At 47.2% G+C, this 17,965-nt stretch overlaps 7 protein-coding genes across 7 annotated transcripts; 3 read left to right on the forward strand and 4 right to left on the reverse strand.

Moving 5' to 3' along the window:
• Window positions 1-5,323: 5,323 nt before the first annotated feature.
• TRIREDRAFT_124283 (uncharacterized protein) lies at window positions 5,324-7,211 on the forward strand (the record flags this gene model as incomplete). Its single annotated transcript, XM_006969893.1, has 4 exons — window positions 5,324-5,740; window positions 5,811-6,101; window positions 6,198-6,456; window positions 6,529-7,211. The coding sequence occupies 4 exons, from the start codon at window positions 5,324-5,326 to the stop codon at window positions 7,209-7,211; spliced, it is 1,650 nt and encodes a 549-aa protein (XP_006969955.1).
• A 588-nt stretch (window positions 7,212-7,799) lies between these two features.
• TRIREDRAFT_71039 (uncharacterized protein) lies at window positions 7,800-8,590 on the forward strand (the record flags this gene model as incomplete). The annotated part of the gene is made up of 3 exons (XM_006969894.1): window positions 7,800-7,831; window positions 7,926-7,995; window positions 8,117-8,590. The coding sequence occupies 3 exons, from the start codon at window positions 7,800-7,802 to the stop codon at window positions 8,588-8,590; spliced, it is 576 nt and encodes a 191-aa protein (XP_006969956.1).
• Window positions 8,591-8,871: 281 nt separating this feature from the next.
• Window positions 8,872-9,792, reverse strand: TRIREDRAFT_6096 (uncharacterized protein; the record flags this gene model as incomplete). Its single annotated transcript, XM_006969899.1, has 3 exons — window positions 8,872-9,299; window positions 9,410-9,621; window positions 9,716-9,792. 3 exons carry the CDS (start codon window positions 9,790-9,792, stop codon window positions 8,872-8,874), a joined length of 717 nt encoding a protein of 238 aa, XP_006969961.1.
• Window positions 9,793-10,474: 682 nt separating this feature from the next.
• TRIREDRAFT_82651 (uncharacterized protein) lies at window positions 10,475-14,187 on the reverse strand. Its single transcript, XM_006969900.1, has 3 exons — window positions 13,721-14,187; window positions 11,045-13,317; window positions 10,475-10,986 (listed from the first exon to the last, which is right to left on the reverse strand). The coding sequence occupies exons 1-3, from the start codon at window positions 13,784-13,786 to the stop codon at window positions 10,809-10,811; spliced, it is 2,517 nt and encodes an 838-aa protein (XP_006969962.1). The 5' UTR covers window positions 13,787-14,187; the 3' UTR covers window positions 10,475-10,808.
• Window positions 14,188-14,790: 603 nt separating this feature from the next.
• On the forward strand, window positions 14,791-15,667 carry TRIREDRAFT_124285 (uncharacterized protein; the record flags this gene model as incomplete). Its single annotated transcript, XM_006969895.1, has 3 exons — window positions 14,791-14,804; window positions 14,970-15,019; window positions 15,166-15,667. The coding sequence occupies 3 exons, from the start codon at window positions 14,791-14,793 to the stop codon at window positions 15,462-15,464; spliced, it is 363 nt and encodes a 120-aa protein (XP_006969957.1). The 3' UTR covers window positions 15,465-15,667.
• A 507-nt stretch (window positions 15,668-16,174) lies between these two features.
• On the reverse strand, window positions 16,175-17,026 carry TRIREDRAFT_71050 (uncharacterized protein; the record flags this gene model as incomplete). Its single annotated transcript, XM_006969901.1, has 1 exon — window positions 16,175-17,026. One exon carries the CDS (start codon window positions 17,024-17,026, stop codon window positions 16,175-16,177), a length of 852 nt encoding a protein of 283 aa, XP_006969963.1.
• Window positions 17,027-17,459: 433 nt separating this feature from the next.
• TRIREDRAFT_71034 (uncharacterized protein) lies at window positions 17,460-17,789 on the reverse strand (the record flags this gene model as incomplete). Its single annotated transcript, XM_006969902.1, has 1 exon — window positions 17,460-17,789. The coding sequence occupies one exon, from the start codon at window positions 17,787-17,789 to the stop codon at window positions 17,460-17,462; it is 330 nt and encodes a 109-aa protein (XP_006969964.1).
• Between the last annotated feature and the right edge of the window lie 176 nt (window positions 17,790-17,965).

The raw sequence follows: 17,965 nt of genomic DNA on the forward strand, positions 1-17,965 counted from the left end.
TTTCGCCGGGCTGGGATGACAGTATCATAAGGATGAAAGTATTAGTTATACTTAAGTTATATAAGCGTAGTAGAATAAAGTAGTAAGGATTACTATTATTAATATTTCTAGCTTTTTATATCTCTTAACCTTTACTAACTTTAAAATAGGCTAGTGTAAAATTAAAGGATTTTTAGGTCTTTATATAAACTATTTTACTATATAGGCTAGCTTTTACTAAATATCTCTTACTCCTCTATTTATAGCCTTATTAAAGGTAATACTTATAAAAATTAATAAAGGCTATAAATTTAAAAATAAGATAAAGCTACTAAATATTTATATTAGTCTTTATTATATAAAAGTTATAAAAGAATATAAAGGTTATAAAATAGTATTTACTCTTTTAAAAAAGGATAAATATAAGTAAGTAAATCTTAATAAAATATAAAATTATTTTTTATTAAGTTAGCTAGTTAATTATAGGTTATTTATATAAGGAATATAAATTAAATATTCTTTTTATAAACTCTTAAAATACTGCTGTAATATTAATTTAATAAGAAAATATTTACTTTATAATCTTGCTTCTTTTATAAAACTATTTTCTATAGTATTTTAAGATCTAGAGTTAGTTTTTAAAGCTATATAAAAAGTGCCTTACACTTGCCTAAAGTATAAATATAATAGCTAGAGAAAATAAAAATAAGGATAAGAATATTTTATCCTTAAAGCTTTATGCAGATATTAAGTATTAAAATCTTTATATACTAAATTATATATAAGTAAAAGACATTTTATTAATAAATAACTATAACTTCTTTATTATTAAGAAGCTTCTCTAGCTCCTTAATAATTATAACTTTCTATAGTAGCTTAAGGGAGCTTACTATAATATATATAATAAAAAAGCTTTATTTTACTTAAAAAACTTTAAGATTTAGTAATATAAAAAAGTTACTTTTATACCTATATTAGCTTATTTAAATCCTTTATATAAAATATATAATTACTAATATTTTATAAAAACTAGAAGTAAGTATATTTTATAATTAGTAACTTTATATATATATAGCAGAATAGTAATATATAGTATACTAAGCTACTTAAGCTCTTTATATACTTATAAGTTATAAGTAAGTCCTTATTTACTATAATAGATTTTACCTTTAAAAAAATAAAAAAAGAGATAAAGGAGTTTATTTTAAAGTGCCTTATCTTTAAAATAATAGGGTAATAAATAATTATTAGTCTGCTATAAATTAATAGCAGTAAGGTGTAAATAGTGCTATACTATAATAAAAGCATCCTTTTCCTTAATTTTAATATTTATTTTATATAAAAGGTAGTAAAGGGAGGATTTTTTATACTAGGATTTTATTATATAAAAAAAGGTGCTAGCTTAGCTAGTAAAAATATTAGCTATAGGCTAAAGACTATACCCTTAAAATTATATACTATTAAAATAAAATATAAATTTATATCTTATATTAAGCAGATTAACCTTTAATCTATTTAATAAAGTAAGCATATTATAATTCTTAGTAAAAGGGTATTACTAGTATAATACTGCTAGCTAGTAAATGCTTTTAATATATAAGCTACTAGTAGTAATAAATACTAGCATCTGCTAAAAAAAAAGCAGGTGCTTATAATCCTATTTACTATAACCACAGCCTTAATAAACCTCTTATACTAAGTATATTATTATTCTTTTTTTTTCTTACTTAACCTATCTTTCTCCTTAGTTATTTTACATTTAATTATTCTGCATCTAGCTATCTATGCCTAACTACTTTAATATAATATTTAGATATTATTTTTATTATAAAAACTTCTTTTTTTATTAAACCTTATAAGACTTAATATACTATACCTTTAAAAGCACCTGCCTTACTTATATTTTATATTTTAATATATATAGTGTAAATGCTAAGTTGCTATTATAGTAAAGCATAAAGTTTAATATCTTTATATTTTATTATACTAGCCTAGTAATAGGCACCTATTTTTATTAAAATTTAATTACTGTTTTAAAAAGAATATAAAAAGGAAGTAAGAGGTATTAAAATGCGCTTTAAAGTATGCTAATATAAGCTTTTACTTTTAGAACTACCTGCTAAAGGCATTACTATAAGTAACTTAAAAGCTATATATTAGTTCTTACTTTTATATATACCTTTTCTTACTTATAGTTATTAAAAAAGATTAAATATATATATAATACTATAATTATATCTAGAGGTAAGTATATCCTTATAAGATATATATATTTTTATATTTTACTAATTATATATAATACTAAAGCATTTAAGCAGCTGCTGTCTATAGCTAGCTTTATTAGTAAGTAAAAAACAGCTTAAAGTAATACAGAATAAAAAAGATTACTTTAATAAGAATCTACTTTTAAAAGCTAAAGGGTAAGTATAATACTAATATAAAAGGAAGTTAATATACCCTTAATATATATAATGCTATACTAATATTTTAGGTTCTAGACTGCATTTATACTATACTGCTTTAATATTATATTTATATAAAAATAAACTCTACTACTATCTTTATACTCTTTAGCATTTTATATCCTTATTAAAGCAGGGAATACTAGTATCTCCTATTTATAGCTTTTTACTAGGCTTAGTAACTTAAAATTAAGTAACTAATATCTTTATACACAGCTACTAAAATATATTAAAAGATATATTATATTAATGCTATAAATATGCCTGCATACTGCAGGACCTTAAAGTAAGTAGTCTTTTTATCCCTTATATTTATAAATATTATTTATAAGCTTATAACTAATCTATATAGTATTTTAGTAAATATAGCTATTTAATAAGATTAAATACTTATAAAGATAACACTTTTATACTTTTTATATTAAAATAAATTAATTAAGTTATCTTATAGGCGCTTTTTATAAATTTTTTAATATTATAATTTTTCTTAATATTAAAAATTAATATTATAATTTTATATTTTAGCTTTAATTTAGTAAAAGCTTTAGCTGCTTATTTTTATATAACTAGTAAGTGCATTAAGTAAAAAACTAGCAGGTTAAGTTTTTTATATATTTATGCTTTTATTTATACTAACTATTACCTCTTGCTAATTTAGGAAATTTTTATATTTTATGCCTATTATATTATATTAGCAGCTATTATAAAAAGATATAAAGTTATTATAAGATTTTAATTTAAGTTAAGACTTAGGAGTATATTTAACTATAAAACTAGTGCGCCTCTCCTTATATATATTAAAAAACTTTAATATAAACTAACTATAAGGCATAATAGTTTAAAGTTATATTAAATTCTATTAATAGTTAGATAATGCAAGCTTTAGTAAATATATAAGCAAGCTTAAACTAAGTATATTATAAGAGATTATTATTATAATAGCAGTGCTAATAATAGCTAGTAAAATTATAATATAAAATAAGAATTATATATACTGCTATTACTAATATTACTTTATATTAAGGTTAAGAAGGATAATAAAATAGTTATAGGCTAGTAATACTATACCTAGATAGTATAAAGATATCTTAATATTTATTACTAACACTAGTAATATAAATAGTATAATTATTAATATAAATATTACTAATAGCTTTATAGTATATAGTATAACTAAATACTTTAATATAAATAAGGTATAATAGTATAATTTTAGTAATAGTATTTTTATATAAAAAACTATTTTATAATCTAGTTATTATTTTTATATAAGTAAAAATTATTAATAGCTTATAAGTATTTTTTTCTTATAACTATTTTTTACTAGTATAATAGTTTTTAAGTATAAATATAGTCTTTATAAAATTATAGCTACTAGGGTAATTACCCTTACTATAATAAAACCCTTGCAGCAGGATTATGCGCTTATAACTATTATAGCGCTTATTACCTTTATAATAATAGCATTACTATAACTGCTTAATACTGCTTTTATGCATAAATTCTTATAGTATAATAAATCTGCATATGCCAGTAACTATTATAACCAGCTATTAGGATTACTACAGCCTAACCCGCTCTGCATTATACCCTGATATTAGACCTTGCTAGCTTATAACTATTACACCCCCTAGGAATGGTTAATTCACCCCTTACAGAAAACCCCCCTGACGCGCGAAGGTTATACTGCATAAGGCGGTGGGGTGGATCACACGGCAGCTGGCGCCATCAAAGAGACGTGCGTACCGTGGGGGATGGGCCAGTATCTGCGGGTAGCTGCGAGCGACTGTGTATAGGCTTGGGGACTTGACGGTACTCGTGAGCAGGTTTGGTACCTCTAGGCTGGCCAGGTCCCTGTGCAACCTCCCTAGAGCGGCAATCCTCGAGTTGCACCACTGAGCCGTAGCGGAGTTCCAGGGGACGCCGCCCCTTGTAAGTGCTGTACAGTACAAGCCTGGTAGTACCTACTACTAGGTAGCTGGTAGCAGCTGTGTCATGCTGGTCGAGATAACGATAAAGCACCTCTTCGTGAGTCGATATAAGGTAGATCTGAGGGTGTCACTGTCCATCAACAGGTGCTTCAGACACAGGAGAAGGATCAAGAGGAAGCAGCAGAAGAATACAGTATCGAATATTCAGAATGTCAGCCAGATACAAAGCAACGGCCTGCAGCCCCGTCTCCCACATGCCAAATTCACCTCTCGACAAAGTGCAGCTCGGGGCTGAGACAATCCCTGATAAAGTGGCTCGAAGCTGAACTCGGCAGCAAACAATCAGACATCCAGCCAGAGATTCTCTTTCTCTTTCTTCCTTTCTCTCTCTCCAATCATCCATTCATCCAATACCTATGCAATGATTTCGACATCAGTTGTCCACCAATTAATCTCCTTGTCCTGCCGTTCTGTTGCGCTCCCTCAAATGAAAAGCACAGCTCGGGTGGCACAAACGATTGGAAGCTGCCGGCAATTACTTTTCCCCTTGCCTGCCAACTTTCCCTCTCTCTCCCATACATGTACCTACCGTACCCAAGGGACTAACCACCCACCTGCTTGCATCTACGAAAAGGTCAGGCCTTGTCAAACCACACCATCCGTGACATACAAGCCACTTCTTGTGCGACCTCAAAAGTCATCTGAGCTCAGCCCTCCATGTAACGACTTGCTGGGTGGCCAACCCCTTGCATAACGGCTTCTTTTCTCTTCTGTTCCTTCTCATTGCCTTTTCTCTTCCAACCCACCCCCAATTCCAGGCCGTTTCGTACAAATACGTGGGCATCCCGCTTTGCTTCGAGGCATTCAGCTGGGCACCCAGAGGCAGCCACACCACCATACACGTCTCCTTCTCTTCAAACCCATCAGATCTCTCCAGCAGACAGCAGCACCATGAATCCCCTGGAAAAGATCTTCGCCGCCGGCGTCAGAAAGACGGGCCCGACTGATGCCAAACCCGACGGCCCAATGCCGCGCTGGCCCCTCCACGAGGACAAGCAGCTGGGCAAATACATCCTCGACAACGTCCAGGCTCCCGCAGGCTCGCTCAGCATCAAGCAGTCGCCAATCCTCAATGCCGGCTCGGGCCTGTACACAAACCGCGACGTTGAGGTGGGCGAGCTCATCTTCACGTCGGTGCCCCTCGTTCTCTGTGCAGAGGTTGGCGATGGCATGGAAGCCTGCGACTTTTGCTTCCAGCAGAGGCGAAGGGTCTTTCACCCTTCCGAGAGCCGCTTCCTCGGGCCTGGCGAGATGATGCCGCCTCTCCATGTCTGCAATGGCTGTCACATGTACCAGTACTGCTCAAAGGTAAGCAGACGGCCAGTCTTTGGGTATTCTGCTGGCTTGATCAACCTGACTGATCTGGGTTGCGATATAGTCTTGCTGGCAACGAGCCTGGGATACCGGCCATCTGTACGAGTGCGGCTTGCTGTCGGGCGCGACCACCGATCTCGAGACGAGAACACTGTACCGTCTCCTGATTCTGATGAGAAAAAAGGTCTTGCTGCCGGAGCAGGTCCAGGGCCTGTCCAGGCTGGAGAGCGAAATGGCCAATTTCGAGAGACGAGCCAAGAAAACGTGGCCCAAGGTCCTGGAACTTGCCCTTGAAGCCAAGGAGCGAACCAAGAGCGAGCTCGGCATTTACGAGATATTGATTCTGTATGGCATCGTGAGTGTCTCCCTTCAAGGACAGTGTTGGGGCGGACCCGTCGCAGTTGGGACTGGGGAACCTGCAGAGTGTACAACCTTCTAACTTGTCTTTCAGATCCGTTGCAATGCGCTGCCGGTCGATCAGACGTATCGAAACGCGCCGCTTGGAATTGCCTTGGACCTGGGGGGAGCTCTCCTGAACCACGACTGCGACCCCAACGTTGCCATTGTGTTCAACAACACGCAGGTGCAGGTTCGAGCCCTCCGGAAGCTCAAGGCAGGCGAGGAGCTGCTGCACTGCTACCGAGACATTGCGTACGACTTTACGTTTCGCAACCCACGTATTACGTCGAGGTATCAGTTCAGATGCCACTGTAAGTCTCTGGCATGCCGCCAACTCGCACTCTTGGACACTATCGGTCCCAATGCTGACAAACGAGAAATAGGCGAGAGATGCCGGCAAGAGTCTGACCGCCACTGCAGAGAAGCAAAGAGCGATGGCGACGCCATCCCCTCCATTCTCAGCACGCAGGCTGCCTTGTTCGATATTATAGATGAGTCCAAGAAGCAAGCCTGGGCATCCCCCAACAGGTTCGACGTCGACCGCCAGATGGCCACGGTCAACAAAATCGTCAAGACGGGCTACGCGGGCCGCCCCTGGCCCAACGACCTCGAGCCGCTGCCGACGGTGCTCAAGGCCCTGGCGGCGCTCTGCGAGAGGCAGGGCGACCTCATCAACAGCGTCAAGATCCGCATCAAGGCGCTGGCTTTTACTGGCTACCGGAAGGGCCTCCCCTGGTCCGAGGACCTCATCGACTTGGTGCTGTGTCTGTCGACCTTGACCATGTTCCCCAACCACCCGGGGCTGCGAGGCCCCGCGCAGCCGAAGCACAAGGAGTTCCAGGACGTCTTCATCGGGCACCTTCATGCGCTGCACGGCATGCTGGTCAACTTGTATGGAGAAGAGGCCCGGGTGACGGGCATCATCCGGACCTTTCTGCAGTCGGAGGTGTCCAACTACAACGGGCCCCGGCCGGCGACGAGGGGCTTCAGGCGCAGGTTCAAGGCGTCTCAGGAGGCGGTTCTCCGGTGGGCGGGCGTTGACGAGAAGCTCTGGACTGTGGAATAGTCGAGTCTGGCACTTTGTCTCCTCATATTCCATCCTTGAGGAAGTGAAACCTGAGTCGCTTCAAGTGGGATGATGTCGACGGCTTGACGCCCACACGGTGCGAAGCTCGGTCACAGTTTATGCGGGATATCGGGGAGCCTCGCACTGTACGGTACACAGGCCGGAGAGCCGGATAGACGGAGTCGGTTCATGTAGCTCGTGTATCTCGGCACGGTAAACGACAGTACGAAATACCGCAAAAGAAGTTGCTGGTTGAAGAAATGGAGGGTATGATTGATAAGGTAAACAAGGTTTCCTTGTGGACGTTGCACTTCGCCTCTTGAGCTTCTGTGTCTGTCATCTGTGACTTTCTTTTTTACAAGCGACAGAACTTCTAGTGAGTTCTTTTTTTCACTTTGTTCTCTGTTCATCTTCATCTCCAGGTTTGTGAGCTTGTCAGTCTCTATTCAACTCTCCAACTGACTAGATAAGCAAAGCATAGCTGTTGTACTAGGCCGGATCAATCGACACTTACCCCAGCTTTTGGTGTTGAAGAGTCATCATCATACACAACCCAGACATACATACATACACCCACCCACAACCCAAATGCTCGGACCGCCAGTCAATCTGCCCAAGTGGTGAGTCAAACACCATCACCAGCTTGACTCTTCTCGGTTGTTTTAGTGAAGACACAAATAACGGGCTAATCTGTGCCTTGTCATCCATCTCCAGGCTCGAGGCAAACTCTCACCTGCTTCAACCACCCGTCAACAACTACTGCGTCTACAACGATGACTTCACCGTCATGGCAAGTTTCTTCCTCATCCCTTTTCTTCATCTCACATCCCTCGGAAACCATCATATATATACGCACACTCTTTCCATGTCGACGCCCCATTGACTAACAAACAAACACAAACCAGATCGTCGGCGGCCCCAACGCCCGCACCGACTACCACATCAACCAGACCCCCGAATGGTTCTACCAGTACCGCGGCGCCATGCTGCTCAAGGTCGTCGACGGCTCGACCTTTCGCGACATTGTCATCCGCGAGGGCGACATGTTCCTGCTGCCGGCCAACACGCCGCACAACCCGGTCCGCTTCGCCAACACGGTCGGCATCGTCCTGGAGCAGCGCCGCCCGGCGGACTCGATTGACCGCATGCGCTGGTACTGCACGGGGCAGTGCGGCCAGGAGGCGCTCGCGGGGACCGGGGAGCAGGAGGCGGTTGTTGTGCACGAGGCGGCGTTCCACTGCACGGATCTGGGGACGCAGATCAAGTTGGCGGTGGAGGACTTTCGGGCGGACGAGGCAAAGAGGACGTGTACGAGGTGCGGGACGGTGGCGGACTGGGCGCCCAAGCCGGGGTCGATTCGGGATCCGAACTTGGAGTGAGTTTCCATGTTTTAATGATGAAAGTTTTGTGTGTCCAAGAGGGGATAATATATCCCCTTTTTGTCTCTGTGTATGTATGGATAGGTAGGAGGAGGGGTTTTGAGGATCGGTACACACGCTGCCAATGACTAGGACAGCCCGAGCTGTTCTAAGCCTTCTGCGTCTTCTCACCATGTCCTGTCCCTTTGTCCATATCTCATCTCCTCTCCTCTCAATCCAGTTGGATTGTCTATATGTGTAGATACACAGCACAAACAGAAAAAAAAAGCCATCAAACCCTTCTACGTCTCGGAAAACTCATACGCACTCCCCGACAACTCCACGGGCACCTCGATCCTCCCCTCCTCCACCTCCTGTCCCTGCACCCTGACGCCCGCCCTCATCACATCGCCCGGCACGACGGGCCCAACGCCGGCCGGCGTCCCCGTCAGGACCACGTCGCCCGGCAGCAGCGTCATGACGCGCGAGATGTCGCTCATGATGCGCGGGATGCGGTAGATCATGAGGGCCGTGGACCCGCGCTGGCGCGGCTGCCCGTTGACGTCGAGGAACAGCTCCGCGTCGTGCGGGTCCGCGATGGCCGCCTTGGGGATGAGGTTGCTCATGGGCAAGAAGGTGTCGAAGCCTTTTGCAATGTCCCAGGGGAGGCCCTTTTTCTTGGCTTCGTTTTGGACGTTGCGGGCTGTCATGTCGATGCCGACGGCGTAGGCTGTTTTTTTTTTTTTTTTTTTTTCGTTAGCCATCCATACACACACATATACACATATATATATGCATATATATACATATATCGATATAAGAAAATGCCATTGAACTCACCCCGAATAGCATCCATCGCCCCCTCTTCATCCTCGGGATGCAGGTTCCTCACCATCCGCCCAATGACCAGCGCCAGCTCCACCTCAAAGTGCATGTCCACGCCCTTGGGCTGCAGGCACGGGCCCTCGCCCGGCAGGACAATGGACGAGGGCGGCTTGAGGAAGAAGAAGGGCTTCTTTGGCTTTGCGTTTTGCAGCTCCGCGATGTGGTCTCTTTTTATTTTTGTGTGCTCACGCAAATCGTTAGCTGCTTTTTCTTTTACTGTTTTGAGGAGACAGAGGGAGGGAGATGGGTTTGGTCCAGTACGCATAGTTGCGGCCGATGCAGACGACTTTGCCGGCTTGCTTGAGCGAGAGGGAGGCTTGCGAGGCTGCAGTGGCCATGGACCTCCTGAGTCCAAACATTGTGAACGGGAACTCCGGGCAGACAGACAGACAATCTGTGCCTCTCTTTGTTTAGGGGGGGAGGGTAAAGAGACTGAAGAAGTGAAAGAGAGTGAGGGAGGATGAGATGTCAGTGGCGGTGTGTTGACCTGTGCAGCTCTCAGTTCAAGTAATTTCGTGTCCGGCCAACTAATGGAAGTCTTTCCGAGATGCTGACAAGGATAAAGTTGAGCATACAGTAGTTTACTGTAAGAGAGATCGTGTCTTTGGCCGTTAGCCTCGGCACAGGATGGTCCGGGCCCGGCTTACAGCGCAGGATGCACCTGAGCCGTCCGCTAACTTACAGGGCAGCTCCAGGGTTGTAGTGAAGTGTGGACGCTGAACAAGGAAGACTGGTCTTAAGAACGTCATCATATGTGCTGCTACCTCAGTCAAGCTCAGTTGAGCTCAGTACAGTACCTACCTACATGTATACAAAATGACTTAGCTATAGTAGGTACGTGTAGTGATTGCTCCGACTTCGCAGTCCGTAATCTCGTCTCGATAATTCACCATCAGCCTCACGCGCAATTGCAGCCATCATGTACCCAGTTGAGCTCTCAATTGAAGAGTGAAAAAAATTGGCCAGACAACATGAGAGTCTTGACTTGATTCATGCTATAATTGATATCTCATCAGACCCCTTGCCGACCTCCTGATGCCTGGGCCATCCACTTCCTTCAGTTCCAAGACCATCATGATACCATCATCTAGGTAAATGCCCTCCTATATCGCCTTCCAGCTGTAAGGAATATGCCATTGCCTGGACGCACATCTCGCTCCCTCATCCCCAAATGTATGCGAAACCATAGAATAAGAAGAAGCAAAATAAGCTCTGGACGCCATGCCGCGTTTTAAGAAGATATCTAAAGTCAGAGAGCCCTCCCCTTATGCTGGTATGTAATTCATCACAAGCTAACCCTTACCCATACCCATACTCATACCCATACCCACGTATCGAATGGCCACCGCTTGAATCAAGCCAGGTAGCGATACATGGATGGCGCGCCCTCCTCGTCCGGACGCTCCAGGTACTCTCGCACTATGAGATCCTCGATGCGCCTCTTGATCATGGGAACGTCGGGCTTGAAGCGGCCAGCCAGCACCGACAAGACTTCGCTAATCAGCTGCGAGTGGCTGACTTCCTTTCGCGCCCTATTGACACATTGGTTAGCTAGGACTATGCACCGACTGAGCTCCGTTATCAACTTACTTCATGATTCTCACAATGGCGGCGTCAATGATATAAGATCGAGTTTGGTTGTTCTTGTCTTCTGTCGCCTTCCTCTCCTCCTTGTTCTCGGCCTTGGACACGGCGTTGATAATGGGTGCCTTGATTCGAATCGTCTTGCTCTGGAACGAGGCGTTGAACGAGAACCTGTCGCCGGGCTTGACATTCTTGGTGGGCGGATCCTTGGCCAGCACGCGCGACTTGGGCGCTACCGCAATCGCCATGAGCGCTCGCGTGAGATCGGCCGTCGACAAGCTCGTCTTAGCCTGGATGTCTTCGAAGCTGAGGCTCTCGCCATCCTTGAGGTCGTTGAACAGCGACAGGACCACCATGCCGTACGTCGGGACGTTGAGGTCGTAGCGACGCTCCCGCGCCAAGGGCCCGGATTTGCCCTCTATCGCCGGGAACACACACTTGATGTCTGCGCTGCCGGTGGTGCCGATCCAGGTGAGCTTGCGACCGTTGCGATTCGTCAGGTAAAACTGCTCAAAGCTAGCTTGCAGCTTCTTGACTTCGGCCGGCCAGGTACATCCCGCTTTGGAACTATCGCCTGACTGAGCGCTGCGCCCCATGACCTCGGAGGGCCAGTAATTGGTCGTGAGGACGTTGACGTTGAGATCAATCGTGTGGTCTTCGGGGTCCAGCTTGCGGACATGGTCGCGGTATGTCGATGTCAGCTCGGCAGAGGTGACGAGATCTCGGAACATGCCCTCAAATTTGGTCGTGAATTGCTGTCCCAATTCCTGCTTCATCCGCGAAATAATCTGCTTCTCGACGTCGTGGCTCTCCGACTTGCCATGGAGCAGTCGTCGTCCGAGATGACGCTGGTAGTAGGTCTGGAACAGGTCCTTGTCCTGCAGGTACCGGATCAAGACGATGGACTTTTCCACGATGGCGTCCACCTCGGCTTCCGTCTTGCCCCTGATCCCCCGCTTGAGATTATCGTCGATAAAGAGCGAGACGTATTCCGAGCTTCGGCTGAACAAGTTAATGAATTCGGCAAAGCTCTTGGTCAGGGCTGCCTGTAGCACCAGGTCGCCCTGAAAGCATTCTTGGAGCATGTAGTCAAACTTGTCCTTGAGACGAAGCACGTCGTCCACCCACTTGATGGCTGCTGCCGTCTGCTGCGCGGCCGGGTTCAGCGTCTTGCCCTTGTCGCCCTCTCCGCCATCTTCGCCATCGCCCTGCGCCGTCGAGAAATCGGTGTTCTTGAGCACATTCTCAATCTCCAAGCCCAGCTCGACAACTCGCTTCTGCAAAATGTCACGCAGCGCCGTCTTTTCATCATCCACTCGCGCGATGAGTCTGTACAAGATGCTGAGGTCGTGAATCTTGTCATTGTCAATCATCCACCTGAGGCCGCTACCCTCCATGGCGAGGAAGTCGTTGAGATGACCAAGAATCAGCTTCTCCTCTACCACCTTTGTCACCTTGGGCAGAGTCTCGAGCTCAATGGTAGTGCCACACCGATCTGTTTCCTCACGGAGTCTGGTCTCGGTATGTCGCAGCCAGGTGCTGGCGTCGGACTCTCGCAGCAGCCGTTCGCATTCTCGCGCATAAAAGACTTCGCTGTTGGCAAGGAACCGGGGCTCAAAGGTAGTGACGTAGAGCTTGTTGTTCTCGGATTCGTCCTCGGTTTCGTAGAGGCAACTGAGCATCCGGGTGTTGCTGCGAATGAGATTTCGGTCAATGATGTCTCCGCGCCTTTCCATGTCAATCTGGTCCAGCATGACGGAAATCAGAATGTCGCCGATCGAGCGATCAGAGTTCGCATTCAGGCAAGAGCGCAGGATGTGGTCTCGGAACAGGGCAATGGTGGTGGCGAAGATGGGGACCCGACGGGGCTCCTGCTGCGTGTAGCCTCTGTCTAGGTACATGAGGATGTCTGCGGTCATGTTCATGGACATGTTGTGATCTTCCCAAGTATCCCTCAGACCCTTGAGGAAGTTCTCGCCCGTCTGGCGCCGCTCGCTGACCGAGGCCGACGACGAGGCATCAACGCTCATGTTGATGAGACTCTTGGTAACGAGGACTTCGATCTTGGGGATGGCATGCTCGGCAAACCACTGCTCCTCGAACTCCTTGACTCTCTCGTAAAGAACCTCGCCCTTCTTCTTGAGGACGATCTTGTAGGCCGCTCGGTATAGCTCTTCGAAGGATAGACGGCCGCAGCTCTTGTTGTGGATGTCGTATAGCGCTTCCTTGATCATGTTCCAGCACGCATCGAAATCGGCTCCCTCGCCCGCTGCCTGGGACTGTGAACGGCGGTTAGTCAGACTGAGAGCCATAGAATGGAAGCGGAATGGCTCGGGAGAGGGCTCCTGCGCACGTTCGGGCATCGGCCTGCTCTGGTTGGAACCCATCGCGGCGGCTCTGGCGTCTCTGGTGAGGGGGAAGAAGCATGGGAAACAAGCGGCGTGGGGTGCGATGAAGAGGGGAAGTGAATCAGAGGGGCAGGGCACCAAGAGCAGCGGGAGTTGATGGGTTTCGACGTAGTAGCAGAGCAGGGATGCGCCTCCGAACGGGCTCAGGTTGCGCTCACGATGCGCTCAGGATTCAATGAGCGACGATAGAGCGAGGCAAGTGATGCGCCGTGAGGTATGCAGTCTGCTAGGGGGTAGATTGGATGCCCAGAACTTTGCAACAACTTTTACTTACACGCACGATCCGACGAGGTGGGCGAATGCGCCCTCGAGCCCCCGCTCCCCCTCGCCCTGATATCATGGCTGCTTCAGCGCTCCGCGAGCGACTGCGAGACAATCACCGCGAGACGAAGCGTCAGGATCTGCCAGCCAGCTGCTCGTGGAAGCCCGATCGCGGAACAAGAGTCAGTCGAACCCCCAAAGCCGCTGGTCGCACAGATGGTGGGGGTTTTTTGGCAGAGCTCGGCACGTCTCTCCAGTAGCAGCAGAGCAGGCAGTTGGTTCGGGTTGCGTCTGTCCTGAGCACGGGGAGGATCGTCAAGCCACGACGGATTCAGCGGGGAGACGGCAAGACGGTGGAGGTTGCAGCTTCTGCATTCTCCGCGTACGGCAACGGACGGAAAGGAGCTGTCGTTGGAGGCGATGGAGGAGATGGAGGAGGCTCAAGCTGCTGCATCTGATTGCGACAAGCAGCAGATGGAAATGGGTGAATTGCGAGAGTGACTCCGCTGCCAGCAACAAGTGCCGGGGGGTTTCCCACTTGAATGGAGCTCGCATTATCGATAACGAATTTTCTGGCTGCCGCTTTCTATAGTAGTACCTAATAGGTGGTTAAGGTAGTGACGAAACGCTGTGCCTCGATCGGGACGAGGTAGGTAAGCAGTACCTGAGGATTGCGTTCAAGAGAGGGCGGGGTGGAAGTGACGGGTACTACGATGGAAGTTCGCTTAGGCATCTTTCCCGTCTTCTTGCTCTGAATCATCCAGCTGCGGCTCCCATTCACGTGAAGATGACTCATCATCTCATCGGTACTCCGTACTATGTACCTTGACGAGGCACAGTCGCTCCATGGTCACGTGCTGCTTAGCTCACCCGGCATCCCAGCCAAACTTGCTCGAGTTGGTCGCCAGCCCAGCCAAAGCCAATGGGCAACTTGGTACTATTTTTCCGACCGACAATCCAAGGCAACCCGCCAGCCTTGCAACAACCTTGAACCACCGTGTGACGAGGCAACGCGCGCGACGAGGCAGACCAGAACCCTTGAATTGATCCCGCACCCGGCCAGATAGGCCTCCAGACGTCGCCATGAAGCTCGTCAGGTGGGCAATTCCCCTTCAAAGCCAAGCAGCCATCGCAACGAGACCCAAGTCACCTGTTGGCAGGCAGCTCGAGTTTGCTCTTCGCAGTCGTCCCATGCTGGAAGCTCTGCGTGTTTTGGAACCTGATGGATAAACTTGTGATGCTGACGGTTTGCGTGATGGCAGATTTTTGATGAAGTGCGCCAACGAGACGGTGACAATCGAGCTCAAGAATGGTACGGTGCAACCCGCCACACGCACAGCTTGCTGGTGCCTCGCAAACATCATCATCATCATCACGCAGCTTCAAATCCCATCCGCAGCGAGGACAAAAACCAGCAGAACCCGGGCCCCCCTTTTGCTAACCACCCCACCCAAACAGGCACCATCGCTCACGGCACCATCTCGTCCGTGACCCCCCAGATGAACGTCGCCCTCCGCACGGTCAAGATGACGGCGCGCGGCCAAGACTCCATCGCCCTCGACACCATGAACATCCGTGGCTCAACAATCCGATACTTTATCCTCCCCGACTCCCTCCCGCTGGACACCCTGCTCATCGACGACGCGCCCAAGCCCAAGAACAAGGCGAGGAAGGAGGCTGACAGAGGCGGCCGCGGTGGTCGTGGAGGCCGTGGCAGAGGAGGTCGCGGTCGTGGCCGCGGCCGTGGACGTGGCTAAAGCTCTTTTTTTCTTTTTTTTTTCTCATTCGCGACGGACGATGATAATTCGATGAGGGGTGGGGGGTGGGGGTTATTGAGGGACCCGAGGCGAACCATACCTTCTGATTTCTGGCTAAGCAAAGGCCAATGGCCCATGTCAGTGGGTGGAGGGATCTTTTTGTAACACGATACAGAACAGAGCACGTCATTTTTTTTTTTTTGAGGTCAAAGGTCAAAAGGATATTGCGGAGGTGAAGTCGCGGAACTGCGATGGAAATGGCGTTTAGGATGCGTTTTGCCCATATGAAAACTGAAAAAAAAGGAAAGCATGGCATCTGAATAGGGGCAACGGATGGAAGAGCTGCGGTGCACCATCCTGACATACAGCCCAAAGAATCTAGTCAAAGATGAGACGACGATATCCAAATATACGAGGCTTGCCAAGCCATGTATCCTTTTCCGCCGTGATCTAGCATATAACGCGGATGTCCTGACCTCGGAAATCATCTCGAAAGCATTGAAGATGCCAATCAAGTTGTTCCCCCACCAAGAGACTTGATCTCGAGCTTCTTCCAGAACCGTGTTGGCAGAAGGAATGCCAAGCCCCCACCCAGACTTTCACGACACCTACCTAGACGCCAAATAGCATTGGTTTCGAATGAGTCAAACCAGTCTCATGGCAATAACATGCAACCATTGATCTGATGCCGCCAACGCAACCTTCGCCCTTCACGCCGAACCTCGCCATATCCTCACAATCTGCAACTTCTCCCACCCCGCGGTCTTCCCACTCGACCCAACCGTCTCCGCCCTCCACACGCCCCCTTCCATCCCCCTTATCCTCTCCTTGACAAGCTCGGGCTTGTTCTGCGCACACAGGAGCACGTACGCACAGCCCCTCGGCGAAAGAATCTCGTGCAGCCCCGCGATCAGCCTATTCGTCGTCTCCATGCCGTCCGCGCCGCCAGCATACGACAGCGCCAGCAGGTACGAGTCGTCGTCAAAGGACGTCTTGTTGGACGATGAGGAGGAGGAAAAGGGAAAGTCCTCTTTGAAGCTTTCTGGCCGGTTGGGCATTTCCGATGTCGGCACGTAGGGGGGGTTGAAGACGAGGACGTCGACGGAGTTGGGCTTCAGGGGGGCTGTGAGGTCGCCCATTACGGAGCCTAGGTACATTCCATGGGGGACCTGGTTCCCATCATGACTGCTGTTGCCGCTGTTTGTGCCGGCGGCCTCGGCGAGAGCATCGGCTTGTGCTTTGGCCACGGTGGTGACAGTTGCGCGGCACGCAAAGGCGTTCATGTCGACTCCCGCGGTGAGGACCTGGTTCGTGCCAAAGATTGCTTTGGCATGTGCCGTGATGAAGGCCAGGACCACGCCCGATCCCGTTCCTACCTCGACGACAAACGGGATGCCGGCCTTGGACGGAGAAGAAGAAGAAGAAGAGGTAGGTGAGAAGGTTTCGTGGAGGAACTGCGTTTCTGAGGGCGAAGAGAGGGTGTCGAGGAGGAGGAAGGAGTCTTCTGCCGGTTCGTAGACGCGCTCGTAGGGCACGTGGGATGTATCTGGTGTTGGCAGCATTTTTGTTATAATGGATTGAAAGTACTTTAGTTGTGAGATTGGGGAGAGGGGAGAGAGGGTAAGTTTGTGTGAGGGTTGTGAGGTGTAGATGGTGAGAGCTTCATGAAGTTTTTTTGATGAGAAGTGAAGCTTAGTATTGGTGGGGCCACGTGATGTCACAAGAGACGAGGTGAAGATGTATCGGAATTGGAAAGACTCAAGGACGGATGAGATCGTCGGAATTGATTGAAATATGTTCTTGTTTTTATCGCGGATGCTTGAATCCTCCATAACCCGTCAGAAAAAGTTACCAAAGGCACAAGCCCACTTCAAAGCAAAACCCCCCTTCCAAACCACCAAAACCCCAACCATCACCACCCATTTCCAGGCCTCACTTTTTCCCACCACCACCACCACCACCTTTCTCACCTCCTCATCAGTCCCTCCCCCTTTGTCACAAAATCACACACCCCCTCGCCTCCCCCATCCTCACCTCAACAGCCCAATCGCCCCCCTCCGGATCCAAGCCCCAATGCAATCCCCATCCCATCCTCTCCACCATCCGCACCGCCCCGCGATCATACACACCGCCCAAGTCGCACCGCGGACACGCCCTGCTCGCCGTCCTGTAGAAGCCAGGCGTGGCCTTGATTACGCTTCCCCCCGCCGGAGCGTCGCAAAAGGACGGGCATGTGTGAAAGTTCATAAACGGGCCGCAGGGGGTCGAGATGATGGCCCAGATGTGCTTGCAGGACTTGTGCTGGAAGAATGTCACGTTGCACATGGCTGCTGCCTTTGTTTATTTCTTCTTTTTTGCAAGCTTTTTTCTTCTTTGCTCTTTGTGTGATTCTTTTTTCTTTGCTGGTTCACTTTTGGCCCTTTTTCTTGAATGTGTGGATGGGAGGATTGCTATGCGCGTTCGAAGAGCTGGTTGTTGAGTTTGAGTTTTTGCTTTGTGAG

The sequence above is a fragment of the Trichoderma reesei genome, assembly GCF_000167675.1.
Source record: "Trichoderma reesei QM6a unplaced genomic scaffold TRIREscaffold_49, whole genome shotgun sequence".
NCBI classification, from domain to species: Eukaryota; Fungi; Ascomycota; class Sordariomycetes; order Hypocreales; family Hypocreaceae; genus Trichoderma; species Trichoderma reesei.

Coding starts and splice junctions, on each gene's coding strand:
- TRIREDRAFT_82651 (XM_006969900.1), bottom strand. CDS start 13,786: ATGATATCAGGGCGAGGGGGAGCGGGGGCTCGAGGGCGCATTCGCCCA. Junction 13,318..13,720: donor CACCTCGTCGGATCGTGCGT/GTAAGTAAAAGT, acceptor CGCCGTTCACAG/TCCCAGGCAGCGGGCGAGGG. Junction 10,987..11,044: donor GCCATTGTGAGAATCATGAA/GTAAGTTGATAA, acceptor ATGTGTCAATAG/GGCGCGAAAGGAAGTCAGCC.